At 38.0% G+C, this 18,892-nt stretch overlaps 1 protein-coding gene across 1 annotated transcript in view; it reads left to right on the top strand.

The window, feature by feature from the left end:
* Window positions 1–18,892, top strand: part of ZNF385D (zinc finger protein 385D) — a 420,486-nt gene that overhangs the window by 283,751 nt on the left and 117,843 nt on the right. Inside the window, exon 3 of the mRNA XM_013129993.3 lies at window positions 2,650–2,792. Within this exon, the coding sequence (XP_012985447.3) occupies window positions 2,650–2,792 (143 nt within the window). The remainder of the gene's footprint in view (window positions 1–2,649; window positions 2,793–18,892) is intronic.

Below are 18,892 nucleotides of genomic sequence, written 5' to 3' on the forward strand. Positions count from 1 at the left end.
TCCTGTCATCATTTCTGCCCTTTATATTGCCTTCTTTACAGTAAGAATTTATCTATGTGTGCTTTTCAAGAATTTTTCCCTGTGGGATTCTACTCCTCCCCATCTCTCTGCTAATGTATTGGATGGGAAGTAGTTAACATTGACATTCCCAAATGTTGTCCAAAGGTTTTTCAGTTAAGCTGAGTCACAAAAACAGTTGCCATTGCTTCAGGTTTTCTGTTGCCAGTTCTAGACTACATCTCTGCTCATGTTCAATGGAAATAAGTGCTAATTTTTGCAGCCATAAACATTAGAGAATTTCTTTCAAGCAAAAGCTCAGATTTCATGATACCTATCACATGCTCCATCGTTCAGGCACATGTCTGACACTATTGCAAAAACAGGGAAAACAGAGCAGCTGTGCTCCTGAACATACTAATTTTCTGTGCCACTCTAGCCAGGACTGTGGTAGATTTTAAACTCTGTTCAAGGGGCTGTGAGTTCCAGCCAAGGTCCTGCAGAGCTGGCTGAATTTTTCCATTTAAAGCGTGTTCTCGTCCCCAGATGACTTTGTGCAGTCCTCTCTGGCAGTGGCAGGTGTGTGAGCGCCTAGTCATGCCCAGGGAAGGATCACAGAATGGAAGTATTTTATCCTTCATACCATGGTGTCCTAGGAGAGTATGAAATAGCAGTGATGATGCTCTAGGTAATCCAAACCTATGAGTCTTTGCTCCATAGCATGGAGATGAGACACTCAATGAGCTGAGTACCCAAGCACAGATGATATTTCTCAGTCTAGTTTGCATTTTCATCTGTGGGTTGTAGGATACTTAACCTGCTTCAGATTCTTTGCTATTACCAGGCAGATGCTCACTTTGTCATTTCTGTGATTCTGTACAATCTGAGGTGTAACTCAGAAACTTATTAAGGTTTATATTAGTAGGAGCGATTTCTTTCCTTTATTATGCGTGAGAGAAAAAGTATTTCCAGCATCTAAAAAAATTAACTTCATTCGTCTTTTCAGAGGGAATAAGATTGGCATGTTCAACACTACCCTATCATCATTCTGACCTGTTCAATTTATTTTTTATGCTGGTTTTGTAATAATTCCATGGGAATTTAGCAATTGCCAATCCAATCGCACTTATTAAATACTTGATTCTGTAATGGTGAGCTGTGGAAAGCAGAGCTACTTGCCCTCTGCTTTTCTGTTGCTCATATCCTTAGCTGCTGCATGTCAAAGAGTGATTTGCTACACTTTCAAATGGAGGAAAATGTAAAAATTAGTCCAGAAATGGCAGTTACTCTATGGTAAAATCTAACATGAGCTTGGAGTGAGCCCTCCTCCAATACCTTTAGTATACGAGTGGATAATGTTTTCCTTTCAATGATTTTTAGTGAAATCTTTCACACAGGACCTGAAATTTGGCAAAACACAGTCTTTGAAAATTTGGCTCCAGCTGATTTTATACCTAGAAGCAGAACTGTGGCTGATCTGTTACAACTGTTTAATTAAATCCTGTGCTGTTAGCCCTCATTTAGACATATTTAATGGCAAACCTTGTTAGCAGATTTGCTGGCCAAATACAGATTCTGTATGTCATTCTGACTGTATCTGGTCTTTTAAAGAATGCATGCAGCTTGTCTAATCGAGTGTCTGTATGCATGAAAGGAAAAGAAAAAGACAGATTCCGACTCTCTTCCCTCTGTTGGTGTGCCTGCCTGTGTCTCTGTTCAGTCAGTAGGGTAAAACTCCCCTTACTTTTTTTTTGTTTTAAACTGTTTCTTGTATTCTTACAAGCAGGTTTTTACAGTCTGCTGCTTGCCTCAGTTTGGGAGAACCCTGGCATATTTCAACAGTTTCCTAGGATCCAAGTAGTCTTTAGTTAACAGGGAATTGATGTTTTGGAGTGCAACCAAAACATGGGAGACATTGGAAGCAAGAGAACAGGCTTGGATCTTTCCAGTTTCTAGCTGGCTGTGGCAAGGAACAAACAAATAAGTAAAATAGGGTCCACTGCAAACAGGTAGTGCCTTATTGGTATGCAAGAGGATTTCTTCATTTGCATCATGTTCCCACAGAGCTAATGGTTGGTACCATTAGCCAGCAGGAACTTTCTGCTGCACAGAGCCTGAATCAGCTCCATCCCTTGCAAGAGCAGAAAATGTTTATCGGTACCTTCCCATAATCAGGATTGTGGCTGCTGAAACTCTTCTGAATTTAGATTTGTATTGATCAGCTGTTGAGGCAGCAAGGTATGTTGTGCTTGTGATGTTTAGGTTGACTCTGAAGCTGTAAGGCTGTGGAGGGTTGAGGAATGGGGTTGGGATGAAACACTGAAATCATAGCAGAATGAGGCTAGCTGAAGTTGTAAAAGGAAGTGAGACATACACCGAACTATATTATTCCAGGTAATCCAGGAAGGGAAATGGTTTATTAGTTAATTTTAAATAATAGTAGACTGATACCTGAGGCAGCTACTGGCAAAGAATTATAACCATCACTGAGGCAACTGTGCTGTTTTTCAGTAATGGCGTAATTCGTGGTCAAATAAAAATGTATTTGTTTAATCCAGTATTGGCTTTTTCTTGTTGCTTTTTGGGGTTGGCTTTTTTTCTTCCTCTTAATCACAGTACTTGCTGACTGCTTCTGTCTCTTTCTACACATAGGTGGTACATGCCAGAGCCCTGCCCTTCCAGCCCTCGTGCGTCCTCCTGCTCCACCTTTGCAGCCATCGCTGGATATTAAACCATTTCTTCCATTTCCTCTGGACACTGCTGCAGCAGTCAATCTCTTCCCCAACTTCAATGCAGTAAGTACACTCCTAACAGTTACTGTCTACCTCGGTGAGCCACAGTTTCCATGGAAGACTCAAGAGGGCACAAAGTAGAATTTTATGTACTCAATTAAACCTGGGATATTGTCTCCTTTACTGAGGGCCAAATAGCTCTTTCAGATACACTGCTAGGCCATAAATTAAAGCCTAGCTGAGTGTTAGTCAGAAGTAATATAGAAGGAAAAAATTATATGATCCCAAGTGACATTCAGTAAAGTTGCAGGCCATATTCAGTCCCAGGGCTTGTGAGTTTCTCATTTTAATTTAAGATGTGCAGTCTCACTAGCTTACAGTTTGCTGCATCTCTGAGAGAGTGAAACTCTCAGGCTGATGGCATTCTACATCCCGTCTCCAACAAGCTTCCTGAGAAATACTTAAAGTATATAAATTGAAGGGGCTACAAAAGATAAGACCATCGGCACAATTAAAATGAGAACAGCATTAGGTGGTATATAAGCTACTCACTGCAAACAATCCAGTGTATTTTTTCAGGTTAGGTTATGTTGTTCCTCATGCTTTAGGTTAAAACAAGGTTAGTTATTTCTTTAATTTTTTTTATAGTCACACTGTGATTACAGAAATCTTATTTCTCCCTAAGTATTTTCATTATTTTACTGACATTTGTCATGAATGTTTCAATTTTCCTGTTTCTGGCTGAGATATTTAATGCTTTAAAAAAAGAGTCCATATTGTTTTTACGCTTATTTTGACTTGAGAGAATTATGCCCCTTTTTAATTTGAAGGTACTCTGGGAAGTCCTTTTTCCTTGTGTACATATACTAGATATAGGGAAAATAAAGTGTGAGCTTACCTACTTTGAGAGACAGAGAGGGGTGGAATTTGCCATGCCAAAACAATTCTAATTAACATGTGAAAACCTTAATTAGAGTAATTGCAAGTAGCAAAAGAACATGCCCATTCTAAAAGCAAATTTTAGTAATCAATAGCAAATTTCCATAATTAAATGTTCAATTATTTGCCTTTTATGGATGTTCATTTTGCTTTCAAGTAAATTAAATGAACTAATTGTAAAAAGTATTTATGCAGTCTTAAATTCAGGCAATTAACAGCATTAATAGAGATTAGAGAAACTATAAGCTGCAAGTCTTAAAATGCTCAGAAACAATGACAAAGAATTATTATTATAAAGACACTATAAAATGTTAAACTTTATATAGGTCTACAGCAGAGTTTCAAACAGTAGTGGTTTTAATCAAGTTACTGATAACTCAGACTCGTTCAGACTGCTCTGGGGGGGGGGGGGTTCATCAGTTTTGCTTTGTGATCACTGTTTATATTTAATGCAGTAGGCCAGCTGAATCTTTAGAAATTGCCTATTAGATTTATGGAGTTTTCCTTTCAGGATTTTCCATAGTTTAGTCATTTGATTGTTTTGCTAACTGTTTAACTCTGCTTAATTCAAATGCAATTTTAATGATGGATTTTAATAAATAGTTGATAAGCTTGTGTTCTTCCATAGACTTGCTGACTTGTGTTCTTCCATAGATTTGCTGTGGGTTTTTTTTTCTTACAATGACTGATTTTATACTGCAGGCATTGGGGTGGGGGGGGAGGGGGGGAATAGAAGATGTGCTCATATTAATTTGTAAGTAAGAAAGTAAAAATAGACTTCTTCCAAACCCTGTTTTTCCTGCACATCATCTTAGTAGTATATCATTTGGTATAAGCTCTGTAGTTGGATTTCACGGACTTCTTTCCTCTTCAGTTTTTTGGTAAACTGAGCCTAAATTTCAAGAGTGAGACTAGCAGCCCCTTTTTAACAGCACTCTGAACTTCATTCCCATGCAAAGAACTGCTTCCTGTGATGTGTGGCCATCTGTCAAATCCACCTTTGATGAATATGTCAGTCCTGAATGTGAGGATGCTATAATCAGAACTGCTGTCACCTGCCTTGCTGCCCCTAGTCTTTGCCTTGCAATGTGACCTTTGTCTTCTTGTCATGTGTGCTGACATGCAGCATCATCCTCAGTGTTCCCATTTTCATTCTGAACAGTGTGTTATTGAACGCTGCTATGTTTAGCTCATATGCCAGAACTAGTTAATGGCATCCTCCAAACATGTAGGCTAGCTGAGAAGTTCTGCATGTTTCCAGTTCTTTGCAAGCTGGCAAATCTTTTGGGTACACCTCAGCTGCTGCTCAGCATTATCAGCCTAAGGAGAAGATAATGTCTGACATGGGCTTCAAGCATGTGAATATGAGACAGAAAACAAGTGTTTAACCCAAAAATTATTTTTGTAAATAGGCATGCTTATGAACGCTTGTGGCTGTTGATAATACTGTCTATTCATTGACAGTCCTACACAGTGTCAGCAGAAAAGCATTTATGTTCTATGGTTAAACCAAAGTCAGGTGATTAGTAAAAGAACACCTGAACTGGACATTCTTTTAGTAATTTGCTTTACCCTTGATTGAGACATCAAGGTCACAGATTGTGTCTTAGGAAATGGATTTCTAAAACCTTCTTGACCCTCTCACAATTCCACAGGAACTGATCAGTTTGTAGCATGTTCAGACTATTTCCCAAGAGACTAGAAAAGTCCAGAGTTTTGGCCATTTACTGGCCACTATTCAAGAGCCTTCACTTGGGAGCATCATCAAAGAGAAACTTCATTAGAAAATCAGTCATGTTTCAGAGGAAGAAAAGCAGTCTCTCTTTATGGCAATCTGAACTCGAGAGTTTGGTTCTGATAGGCATGAATGTCTGAGCTAATCAGGCTAAGGTCACAAAAGATAATGGAAGAAAATCGGCAATTTTTCTTTTTTTGTCTTTTTTGAATGGAGAAAAATACAGAAGTTTGGTTGCAGTACAGGCAACCTATATGTCTACTTGGCATGAGGGGGGTGAACTCTGAAGGTTCCCATTCATCTCCTTTTAGACAAGGCTTTGATGAACCATGTCTAGTGGAAGGTGTCCCTGTCCGTAGCAGGGCATCAGTACTAGATGATCTTTAAGGTCCCTCCCAGCCCAAACCGTTCTGTGATTCTGGGCTCTCTGCTGACTATACTGAGAGAGCAGCTCAGCTGCATCTGCATTTAGTTAGATGAATCCCACATTTGGGATAGGTCACAAGCTATTCACAGCTGTTATATTAAATTCCACTCAGAAATCAGATGACAGAAGTGCTGATATTGAATGTTTACAGAGGAATGCTCCGATTTATCAAGCAGCTAAGCTTCTAATTTTATCTAAGGACAATCTTAAGGGAATTTGGGGATTCAGATGAACTGTATAGAAATACCAGGAGAGGTGAAAGCAAAAATGACTTAACCAGTGGAGAATTTCAAGCACACACAAAAGAACTAACAAAACCAAATACTGATCTTAAGTATCAAAAATAATAATACTAAGGTGTTGCATTTTGTAACAATTTTTTCACTGTATTTCAGTTTATTACAAACGTAAGATTATTACTGATTATTTTGCTGTAAAGCAAGCTCAGTTTTTGCTGGCCGCCTTTGAAGGAAAACATTCAGCACTGATTTGAGAGAATACAAGAGATAACATGGGGTGTGCAAACCTTTATCAGTAATAACTTTGGACACTGAGGAGAGGTAGGAATGAAGGGAGTAACCTAAGAAATGCTGGGAAAATAACATGTGAACCTTTGAACCATTCCGCTTGAGGAAGAACTTTTTCTATTTATATAAGAAAGTATAAAGCAAACATAGCCATTAACAATCTGGTTAGCTGAACATCTGTAGGTGCTAAGCTCTTAATTCTGAAGCAAATGGGTACCCTCAAGTCTTATATAAAAAGAAATTTTAACACAGCTGTTTAAACTGAAAACAGCCCAATGGTGCAGACCCTGGAAAGTCACAAGTTCATTGCAAGTTTATCTGGTATAAAAAGATGAATCAAGTGTATGGGATTTAAACAGCTAAATTTTGTGAATGAAAGAAACTTGAAAATGCTTATGTAGCCTTTTAAAGTATGATTTCAAGATTGTCAGAGGAATAGAAAAATAAATTGTCTATTCTGAAAAATGTTTGGGATCGTTTAGAAACATTTGGTGTACATTTGCTTTTTCATCTTCAGATTGAGACGCTCTGGGTCTGTGTGCTTCTGAGAACTGGTTCTTAGAGAAACAAAGCTTTAGCAGTTGTATTGAGTACGTGCCGGTCAGTGGGTGCATGTGAATGTACATATGTAGTGTTTCTGTTCATAAACCAGTGGTTGTTTGCAAAGAAATTTCACAAAGCATCGAAGTCTAGAAGTTAATTAACTTGTAGGAAAACATTTGCATTTATATGAGTCCTTGGACTAAAAGGAAATGCTTCATTTTGCTAGACGTCAGTGTCAGCCCTAAATGATCCTCCCATAGAAAAAAAACCTCAGATGTCTTTCATGGTCTCCAAATCCCATCATCCTCAAAGCACAGGTGTATCAGAAGCCAGGTTTTGCTTATTTTTGAAGCTCTCAGAATTATGTATTTCATCTTCCTGAGAGACAGAATTTAGTTTACAAACCTGGGACTTTTGCTGTTACTAGGCGGAAAATCAGACAGTGCATTCCACTTCTTGTCCATTTATTTTTTGAAGGATATGCTGACCATTTTTCTGAAAGAAATCTAAAAAATATATTACACCCATAGACTGTAAGGATGAGCGTAATCTGTACTGGAAAAAGTCCACAGTGTTGAAGATAGGAGTAAGTGCTTGCAACCGGAAATAGGGATGTTGCTTGAAAAGCTCCATCCTAACCCCACTTTAATGCCTGATTTCCCCTTGTTGCCAGTGAAAAGTTTCCCAAGTTTCCAAGGAATTATCCTTTGTAAAAAACCATGATAAAAATATAGATTAGAAAAGTATGACTTGGAAGAGCAGTGGCAATGTCAGAACTGTACTAAACTGAACTATTATTCTACATACATTTCTTTTTCATGATCCTCCTGTAGTAATCCTTGTTCAGTCCCCTGATTTTTGCTATTTGCTTGCCTGACACCAGGAGCTCCAGGTGCAATACTGAAGTCTCAGTTTTTCACCTTTCCCCAGTAGAGGTTTGTCATAGGAGGAGGAAGTAACAGTGGCTATTGCCTGAAGGTTAGAGCTCCAGCAGAAGCTTGGGTTCAGATACCAGTGTAGTACTCCTTGCTTCCCAAAACCCAACCTGTGCAACATGCTAGCAGCTTCCAGGGCAGCACAAAGACTGCATTCTCCATTTACAGAGGCAAAGCTTGTGTTTGTAGGTATTGGTAGCAGGAAATTACGGCTGGCTTGTTTCACTGGGACCTGCTTTTCTGCCTGCTCTGGTCTTGCTGTCAGGATCTGCCTGGCCTACTGATAACCACTGAGCTAGCTCATACAGAGTTTATGGTTGGTTGGGGAACGTACTCTTCTCCCATTGTGTCCAGACAACTGAAAGAAACCGACAGTGTAGAAAACCTGCTTGCTGACAAGTATTTCTGGGAAGTTTGTGCCAGGAAATGCAGAGAAAAACCTGTCAAAAAGCTGCCAGAAGACATTTTTAAAAACTTTTCCTTAGGCTCTTGTCCCAGATAGTTTTTTATCTGGAAGAGAGATACATGCTGCAGAAATGGTGTGCCAGTTTTCTGGATGTTATGGATAAGATGTAACTTTTGATAGTGAAGCATGGAGAAGGAATCTGAAATACATGTTAGTTTTTCTAAACATTAGCAGCCTGAAATTCACAAAATAATTCCAGTGATTTTCTGTGTCTCTACACAATGGTTTTGTTCTATGTTTTCTGACTTAATTGAGCAGAGGAGCATAACGAGACTACCTTTCCTCATCATATACAATCCTTTAAAGTTCAGTAGTGATGACATGCTGTCAGAATGCTTTGTTTCTAGGAGAGGATTGTCAGGGGACAACACAATGGCCTCAGTTTCATGTGAATCAAAATGGAATACTGCCTATATAGAAGAACTTGGCAGTAAAAATACAGTCTGTGCTGATTTTAATGTTATTTCCATGAGAAGGACCTTTATCAGGTGAGAACTGTACTGCACCAAATTGTTAATTTATCAAAAGGGATTATTGCTTCTGGGGGTATTCCTTGCATGGCTGCTCATTCACACATGTTTAGAAATAGAGGGTTTGGCTTGCTCTTTTCCTTTCCATAGCATTGCAATTGAGCTGTAAGGTAGCTCTACTCTTCTTTATGGTCTATATCTCTAGTGCTGTTTAGCTGAATATTTTTCAAAATAGGGAAGACTGCAAAAATAATGCTTGGGTTCAAGAATTCTTTATTATAATAACATTTTCATCACTGGCCAGGACATATAATTAAGAAATCTGCAGGGGAAGAAGAGGGATTAGAGAATGAGCAAACACAAGAAAATTCTGGCAATTAAGATGTTTTTATTTGGTGCTTGCAAAATGAATCAACATCAGTATGAAATATTCAGTTATTTGAATTGGCCAGATTTATTTGCTGTGCATATAAATCCTTAATCTACACCCTGAGCTTTGTTTGAAATAACAGTAAATCTCTGATTCTCTGCTTCAGAGGAAGTGTTCACAGCTCAGGAGACATGGCAAAATTAGGCTCTTTGTCTTTTTCCAGTTTTGAGTCATTTCTGTGTGGATGCAGATCTCTAGGAATACTCTGTCCGCCTGCTCTTATATATGGTCTATGCTCTCTGTCACAGATGGGGAACAGAGCTCATATTCAGACTTTGTATAAATGAATGTTCCTGCAGCCCTCAGGTAACTTTCCCATGGTTGCCTGTCACTGTATGACTGCTGTTTTTCCACTGAAGAGGGGCTGGGGAGTAGTGTCTCAGCTCCAGAATGATTGCTTTTATTTATTTTGGACTTGATGCATTGTAAAGGATCATCTTACTAAATCTGGCCTTAATCCCTTTGCAACCTCTTTTGCAATCTCCTCTAAAAATTTTTGGCCTCTGCTTGCAGCTTACAGCTGGGACTCCTTCAAGTTTCAACCCAGGTATCAACAAAAGTTTGTTTCTTATGTTTCTCTTAGCATTACCTTACATTCTAGCAGCACTTTTTGCCCTGGTTTTGGAATTGCTTTTATTGGGCCCATGGCAGTGGGGTTGGACTAGATGATCTTTAAAGATCCTTTCCAACCCAACCCATTCTCTGATTCCTCACAATTTATTTGAGCAGTTTTTGGATTATGTTCCAATTAGGGAATTAGCAGTCTCCTATGCTTATGATGAGCAGCTATCACCCCTTTCCACATAGAATACTGCAGTCTTGAGAGCTTAGAGGAGTTCACTCATGGGTACAAATGGGTAGATATAATAAAAAAATCCATTATAAAGTTTTATTTTTGTTTAAATTAAATTTGTTCCAAGGGTGCTTCAACCTTCTGTGACAGATTTCAGTATAAATTCAGGTTTCTAGGATGCACATTCTCCTGGGGAAGCAAATGTAAGATTATCTCAGAATAGCCTAAGTTTATGTCATTTCACCTTGCTGAACATTGTAATACCTATCCTTGAATTCATCTCTGTAATTGTAATGTGGTTGTAAACTAACCAACCATACCTGTTTCCCAGTTGCTGCCCAGTTTTATGGGTGTCTTTGGTAAATCTGTTTTGATTTATCCTGAAGACGTATTTCCAGTATGTATATATATGGAACACATCACATATGTTGGGCCTTCTCCAGCTACCGTCTCTGCTGGAATTCAGCTCTGTGGCCTTATTCAAGGTCCTCACAGATGTCTTTCTGATGATCATTTGGCAATTGCCACCTGCAGATTGTATTTACTTTGTGGGAATTTGTAGGATGTTGTTCTTCGCGCATGCTGAGCATATAGCATGCGCACTTCCACCATCTGTCTGATAGCACACAGCTTCTTTAGGATTTTTCTAGCAGTATTTCACTCCCCAGTGAGTCAGCACCTTACGTCTGAAGAACAGACATTTGTGCTGTTTCTTTTGCCATGTGAGAATGGGTGGACTTCTAACTAGCCTCCACTAATTTTCATGTCCATAATTAACTCAAAAAGTCTGAGGCAGAAGCATCCTGTTTGTATAAGCTCATGACTACACTATTAGATAAATGTTCATACAGTAGGTTGTAGAATCATAGAGTGGTTTGAGTTAGAAAAGACCTTAAGATCATCCAGTTCCAAGCCTGCTGCCATGGGCCAGGACTAGACCATATCACCCAAGGCTTTGTCCAACCTGGCCTTGAAGATTGCCAGGGATGGAGCATTCACAACTTCTCTGGGCAACCCATTCCAGTGCCTCACCACCCAGAAGTAAAGAACTTCTTCCTTATATCTAACCTGAATTTCCCCTGGTTTAGTTTAAACCCATTGCCACTTTTCCTGTCATTAGTACCTGATGAAGAGTCCCTCTCAGCATCCTTATAGGCCCCCTTCAGATACTGGAAGGCTGCTATGTGGTCTCCACACAGCCTTCTCTTCTCCAGACTGAATAGCCCCAACTTTCTCAGCCTGTCTTTGTATGGGAGGTGCTTGAGCCCCCTGATCATGAAGGCATTTTTGTGAGCAGTGTTCTAGGTTCCATGTGATCTCTAGATGGGAAGCTCCACATACCTAAAAATGACTCACAGCAAGCTTTGTTTTCTGTGGTTTTGTTTTTACTTTATTGATATCTTGTTATTGTTAAAACAATCAATAGGATCTAAATATCTCACATGCTTGTTTGTTTAACTGACAGTTACTAATGCCAAAACAGTAGACTTTCTGAGTTATCTCATTCTACCTTACACATTTGCTGAAGAGCACTGTGCAGTGCACTGACAGATAACTTGCTGTTGGAAAGTCATAGTATCGAAGGCGAAAGCAATAGCACAGCCTTTACTGGGGACTGAGGGTCCATCAGGCTTTTACTTTACATGTAAAACATTCTCATAAAGGAAATTAAATTAAGTACTCTTCAGATTTGTTAAATCTTGATGAGTGGAATTACTTAAAACTAAATTTTATAAAGCATTTTGTAAAGCATTTTAAATAATGTTTTAATCAGTTGATGTTTATAACTTTTGTCTTAATAGCACTCAGTTGAAAAAGATCAATGATTATTTTATTCTGCAAAGACTATAAAACTTTAATGGGTTGCATAATAAGTATAACTCATAAAATCTACGGTTTAAATATAGATGGTTATTAACCTGCTTTGAAAAAGATGCAATTAAAGTGAAAAGGAATTACTTTAAAGCAATTATTTGATTACTGTAGTGTGAGGAGGAAAAAAGTGATAAAATTCTGAAATCAGTATTATTTCTGTTGATGAGACAGACATTTCAAAAGATTTAAAATAAGGCACTAATCTTTCCTAGCCTTCGGCATGTTTGTGCTGCTAATCTTGCTGAATAACTATTTACTGAAGTTTCTTGTACAACCTGCAGTTCGTTCTTCTTAGGAATTTCAATGATGTCTTTTGAAAAAAGCATGAGTTTGCATGACAGGTAATTTTACACACAGTAGATACATTCCTAAGCACAATTACCTCGTTAATTGCTTATTCATAGCATGCACTGACAGTGCTATGTTATTCAAGAATTTGTCCTAAACCAGACTCACTTTTATCCTTTATTTTTATGAAAAGATTTGGGACTCACTCTTTGCCATTCCTTCTAGTCACAGTAGTTTGAGCTGGTAAATGGCACATGCTGAAGAACTTACTTATCTGGAGTCATTGATGCAGTCTCTGATGGGATATTTCTGTAATGTCCATGCCCTGTCTAATTTATTTTATCCCAACTTTTTTTTTTTTTTAATAAAGGAAGAAAATCCCCAAAGGTTGTATATTGGACTTGTGCAGTAGAACTGAATGTAGAGCTCCAGATTCTCATGCAACTACTGTTTTTCCTGGCATCTTTCCTTTGGCTCTGAATGCTTGAAGTGACACTGTGTAAATATCTGTACAGATTAAATTAGTAATAAAAATAATTCATAAAAAATAGTATATAAGCTCATATCTCTCAGGAAACCAGGGTTTCTCTTTTAAATACATTGGTTTATATAAAATAGAGGCATATAAAATTCTTACTATATAGAAGAGTACAAATCAAGTTTCCTATCAAAAATTATATTTTGTCCAGAATTAAATGTTTTATGACATCATGAATAGAGTGTTTTAGATAACTTATTACACTTGCATAGTATTTTTATCAGAATTTAAAAAAATGTCTTTTTATTACACAACAAAAGCGATCATGTGTAGAATTAAATGTAAACTGTCTAAGCAACTCACAACAGAAGGCTAAATAGTCTATGACCCAATGAAAATGTCAGATAAAAAAAATAAGACATGTAGCAAAGATATTCTTAATTACAGTTGAGGTGGTGTAAAGGCTGCTGGAAAGCTGACCAACAGAAGTTTCTTTCATTGGTTTCTTTCTGTGAAACTGCTGGGATGTTTGAGTGGCACAGAGAGCAAGCGTAAAGAATGGAGGCCATGGCCAGACTTCCTGCAGTTGAACAAAATGAACCCTTTGAAGAGAATATTTGTGGAAAATTTTAGGGGATTTGTATTACTTTTAAGTTATTCCTGGGACATTGTCAGGAAGCCAGAAAAGGTGTCAAGCTGCAGCCTTTCCTTCCTTTATTCCTGCACACTTTCCCCTAGGCTTATCTGTAGTCTATCATGTCCATGCTTTGTTTACAGTACAGGGAACTGTGTCCATCAAAGATATCAGTTTTGGATCCTTAAACAGTATGGGCTAATTGCAGAGTTGTGGTTTTTTAAATTTTTTTCAGCAGCCCACGCTCAGAGAAGTCAGGTAGCTGATCTGATGTACCTGTGCACCTTTGGTTTCAGCAGGTAGGGCAATGAGATTATAACAAGATAACGAAAGCCAGGACTAGGCCAAAACATTGTCTTTTCCTATAGCTTTTCTCTGACAGCTTATGGAAAAGCAGAAGAGTAGAAAACAGATAAAGCCAAACTTACCAGAGTATGCCTCGAGTGAGGTATGTCTTAGGAAGTTCTTAAGCCAAATGTGTTGCCTTGGCATGTGATAGCCTTCCATGAGTTAACATGCTGAACTGGATGGAATTGGTAGGAGAGTTGTTTTAACTACTAATGAAGTAATTTGAGTTTCCTCATCCCTTTCTCTAGGAGGTGCCTAATATAACCAAGTAAGGGAGATACATGGGGCATCCAGAGTGGTAGAAATAGATGGGACTATATGAACTATGACTTGATCATAAGCAGTAGAAGTCTAAAGAAGATTTTTCAGGTGCTGTGCTTGTAGGAACTGGAAGTGGATGGAGAAATGTCCATTGCCTTACTAGCATTTTTTGTTTGAAATTTACTGATTTGCTGACAGATCCAATCCATTACATTATTGGTGTTCCTAAGACTTGGATGACAAACATAAATCACAGGCATGATGCTCGAGTTAATTATAGCAGCACCTTCCCAAATGGCAGTATCGTCTTTGGGAAGCAGCAAAAGCTATTGTTGGCAATAGGAAGTAACGCAAGAGATTGGTGTCTGGGAGAGAAGCAGCAGTGAAAGGACTGGAAAATACTAGATACTTGGTATTGGGCTTGGAAGAGAGGTAGGAGGAAGAGCAGAAGGGTTTCTAGAAGAGAGACTTGGAAATAGCTCAGAACAGGTATTTGAAAGATACATTTGCTTCACATACAGAGGCACAAGAAGGTAATGGTAGAAATATTGTAAAGCAAGTTAAAATACCCAGTTGCTACCCAGAGTCTTTACGGCTTTGTTCCTAGCAGGAACAGTTCCTTTCCTTTTTAGTTGTATATTTTTTCCCCAAGAAATTAGTATCTCCTGAAGCATTTAGAAGAAAGTTTGTTCTCTTTAAATCTATCTTTATTTTAATTTTACAGGAGCTACATCTGCTGGAAACCTACTTATGTTTTCCATTCTAAATTTGAAAGAGAGAAATTACCTTGGTACTTATTGAAAATATGTCTCAAACTGAACTAAAACAAACACAAAATCAGAAAGAGTATGCGCTTCTGAGATCAGAGAAGATCCTTTAAGAACAAACCCTCAGGTACTATAAAATGCCATAGCTCCACAGCTGTGCACTCTGTTCCTCAGTAAGGATTCCCTGATGAAGGGGAATTGTTCTTAAATTTCTGTGCACAGAGATGATAGCATGTAATTTTGGTCTTAAGTGCCTTTCTTTTCCATTAAGCCAAGCCATAAATAAAGGTAAAGTCTGCCTCAGCAAACACTGTGCATGCATGTCTCCTCTGTAGCATCATAAAAAAAAAAAAAAATCCTGTCTTTTCAAACAGGCTTTCTAAAATGTGAAAAAATGTCTGTTTCAGATGACACCGAATTGCACAAGAGCTATGGATCTGCAGATTAGCTTTTATTTCATTTGCTAGGACCCCAACATTCATTTGATTGCAAAAAGTTGTATTTCATTTAGAATTATTTCCTTTAGCTGTTTTCTTCACAAGACATGCAAACTCAAAAATACAGAACATGCAGTGTCTAAAATTCTCATCCTTACTTACACATTTCTGTGATTTGGTTACTCTCTATTTCATACTAGTTGGATTCACAATAAAACACTGTAATATTTTATCTGTGTTTCTTAAAACAGCATTTCTGTGCACTGGAACAGTGAGGAGAAAGGTTGTGAAGAACTTCACATTCAGTAATTAAGCATCTTAAATATTTGCTACGCTTTTCAGTAAAATCGAAGATTAATCAGTAAAGCAAAAAGACACTTAATACTGCAATAATGCATTATTTAGTAGATAACTGCTCTTAAATAAGAGGAGGATTAACAATCATCTGCTTTGGTCTTTGGCTGTCATTAACAGTGTTTAAGTCTTCTACCTAAGCAAGGATTTAAAATGATTATGCAAGCAGCAGATATTGTAGATGGTTACAGCTGATGATAAGTATGCATTATTCCCGGCTTCTGAACTATGCTAAAAAATTAGTCTTGCTAAGCTTTTGTCAAATAACAGTATAAAAAGTCATTGATACCAGTTAGTTGTTTCTAGCTGTTCATTATGCAGAATGAGGGAGAAACTCCAAGTATTAAAAGAATTGTTGCTCATAGAGATAATTCCTAACGGAATTGGCAGTTTCACTAGATAAAAGTCGTCAGTTTTACAGATGGCACCAGTCAGGTGAATTGAGAGAAGTTCTGTATGGCAACAGAAGCTTATGTGGACTCATCACAAGCTTAGGAATTAATTTGTATGCTCTCTGTAGCTAGCCCAAAACTCTGGATGATGAGATAGCCATGCACTGATTTCGTTTTTTCTTCTTGTATTGTCTGAGCCTGAAGTAGCCCTTTTGATGTATTTATTCCTGAGACCAGTAATACTGAAACACATAGAACAAAAGAAAATCTGTTCAAGTCACTCTAATGAGTTTGAAATCTAGAAGTTCAAGTTGAAATTATAGTCTTTCAAAACATATCCTCAGGCCTTATTTTATTTCATCTCATTTATCCATTGTTAATTTTACACAAGAGATGTCAATTATGAGTAACATTAATTTGACTTTACCATCCATCAGTTCTGTTACAAGGTAATCACTAACAGCCCATCTTTCACTTCTGCCCATTCAGCTGATTGATAGCTGGACCTTCCTTTTAAGTCTCCATGAAGAATTTTATAAAATAAATATGCTAAAATGTCAGTAGGTAACCTCTTAACCAGGTCTTTGGCTATTCGTAATTTATTTGATTCTCAGCTGAGTCCTTCATTTGGAGCAAGTCCAGCTTGCTTCTGCATCTTCTGGCATGGACAGCCTAAGCAGGTTGGCAGAGATCAGTAACTTCAGCAAAATGGGTCTTGACTAGTTCTGCAGATTGCTCATCCCCATTAGCTAATGACAATTCCCAGAGCCTAGTCAAGCTTATTCTGACTTTGGTAAAGTAATTTTTCTCTTTTAATGCTCTGATTTACTTCCCATTTCAGTAACAGGGACTGATAGTGCATTCATGCCCTCAAGGCTGTGTTTTCATGCTCTGGTTGGTGTTTTGAAAATAAAACTAACACTCACAGAAGGCTTGGAAAATGTGATGTGCCTGAAGAATCTGACAAGAAACAAAGATTTACACATATCTGCCCTATGAAATTTTTTAATGCTTCTATCCTGTGTGCGTAAGTTACAACTCCCCGATGCCTTCCCCCAAACTCTACAAAATGTTTAGCAGTGTTGGGTTATTGGGATTTGTCAGTGATGACTGGTTGATACCATCACCTAATTTCTGTTTTCATGTGAATATCTATAACAGATATGCTTAAGGCAAAGTTATGCTTTTATACCTGAAGACATCTTTTTTCATTGTTCCATCGAGAGAAAAAAAGATATTACTGGTAAATTCTACTGTTATTATATAATCTGGCCTTGAGCTACCTCATTGGTCTATCTCTAGACAAGCATGTGAAATATTGCATAGCAGTACACATTTTTAGGTTGTTAAAATGTTTTTTTCTGCTCACCCTGGCTGTACAGCAGAGCAGAGTGGGACTGTTTTCCTGGGAAAGGGGTAAAGGCTCTGGGCATGGAAGATGTGCTGGGTTCCCCCAGCCTCTGTGGGCATTTATTGCCCATAGTTCAACAACAGAGCCTGCTTCTCACTGTGAGGGTGGTGAGACACTGGCACAGGTTGTCCAATGAAGCTGTGGCTGCCCCATCACGGGAAGCATTCACAGCTAGGTTGGACAGGGCTTGGGGCAACCCTGGTCTAATGGAAGGTGTCTCTGCCCATGGCAAGGGAGGTTGGGATTAGATGATCTTTAAAGACCCTTCCAACCCAAGCCATTCTATAATTTAAATAAAAAATGTAAATGAATATATTTGATCTGTGAAGACAAATGGCTTAATCCAATTGTGTACTAGACCTCAAAATCACATTTTATATAGTGATTTAAAAAGTGGTAGACCTCTATAAAGTTAATAGTAGAAATGGCAAGCAATTAGACTACCATAGACTTATTTGACATATACTTGGAAAAACTAGATGTAGAATAAATGTTGAAATAAATTTCCAATATTTTATTTATTTTAACTTAGATATTTGCAGTCGTTAAATAAAATTATTTATTATAATGATGTCAGTTACAAGATCAGTGCTGAAAATTAGTATATTTAAATATATTAGTAAGATCTGGGATATTTAACTTGAGGCCATTCCAATAAAAAGAAAAAATCTAGCTTTTGTTTCTCTCATTTCTACATGCCTGACAATTCAAGCGTGTGTCAAAGTATGCCCCTAAGCCTAGGAAGATAATAACTAATTTATATTATATTTCTTGCAGAAATTAAAGTTACAGTGGATGAGATGAATCTGATCTAAATTGATGTCTAAAAGCAAAGTGTCCAATCTGAAATAACCATTCAGCTCCTTCCAGAATTCAGTGTGGAAAGATCGGTAGCCACAGAAAGCATCTTATCCCATCTGAGGTGCTTACCTGGCATGGCTTTATCTACAGGAGGTACTTACCTTACATAGATTCTATACCAACTGTGGTATCTTAAAATGGTGCACCTTAAGTAGTCAAATGACACAGGAAATTCCATTTATAACTTAGAAACAATTTTTTTCACAATGAGTACAACAAAACACTATACTGATTTCCCCAGGAAAGGGGTGGACTCTCCATCTCAGGAGATATTCAGCATTTCACTAGACAAAATCCTGTGTGAGGGCCTGGACAAGCCTGCCAGTTAGTGCTGCACCGAGAACCAAGGAGCTGGAGCAGATGATGTCCAGAAACGTTTTCTTAAACTGAAACATTCTGTGAATTGTAAACACCTGCAGTAAAGCAGAGACTAAGACTATTGTGTTTAAAGGAGATAAGAAACTATAAAAGAGAGGTGGTGAAGAAACAAAGCTGGAAGGATTGTGTGCTGCGCCTGAAATTCTGCTGCATATTGCAGCGCAAGCAATGCAAGGTTGATAGGGTCAAGTAATATTGTTAGATCAACAAGCTAGCTTCAAGTGCACAGCTTCACTGGGTGTTTTTTTTATTTGTTTTATTTCTTTCCCCTTCAGCTTTTGCTGGAATACAGAAATCAAACAGAAAGAGTAAAGGATGATATTAGAAGTAGAGAAGGTATGTGGAAGGTACTGTGTGATGTTATAAGATAGATCTCTGGTTAAGATACACTTTTCCTAAGTTTGTGATCATTGC

The sequence above is a fragment of the Melopsittacus undulatus genome, chromosome 1 (assembly GCF_012275295.1).
Source record: "Melopsittacus undulatus isolate bMelUnd1 chromosome 1, bMelUnd1.mat.Z, whole genome shotgun sequence".
NCBI classification, from domain to species: Eukaryota; Metazoa; Chordata; class Aves; order Psittaciformes; family Psittaculidae; genus Melopsittacus; species Melopsittacus undulatus.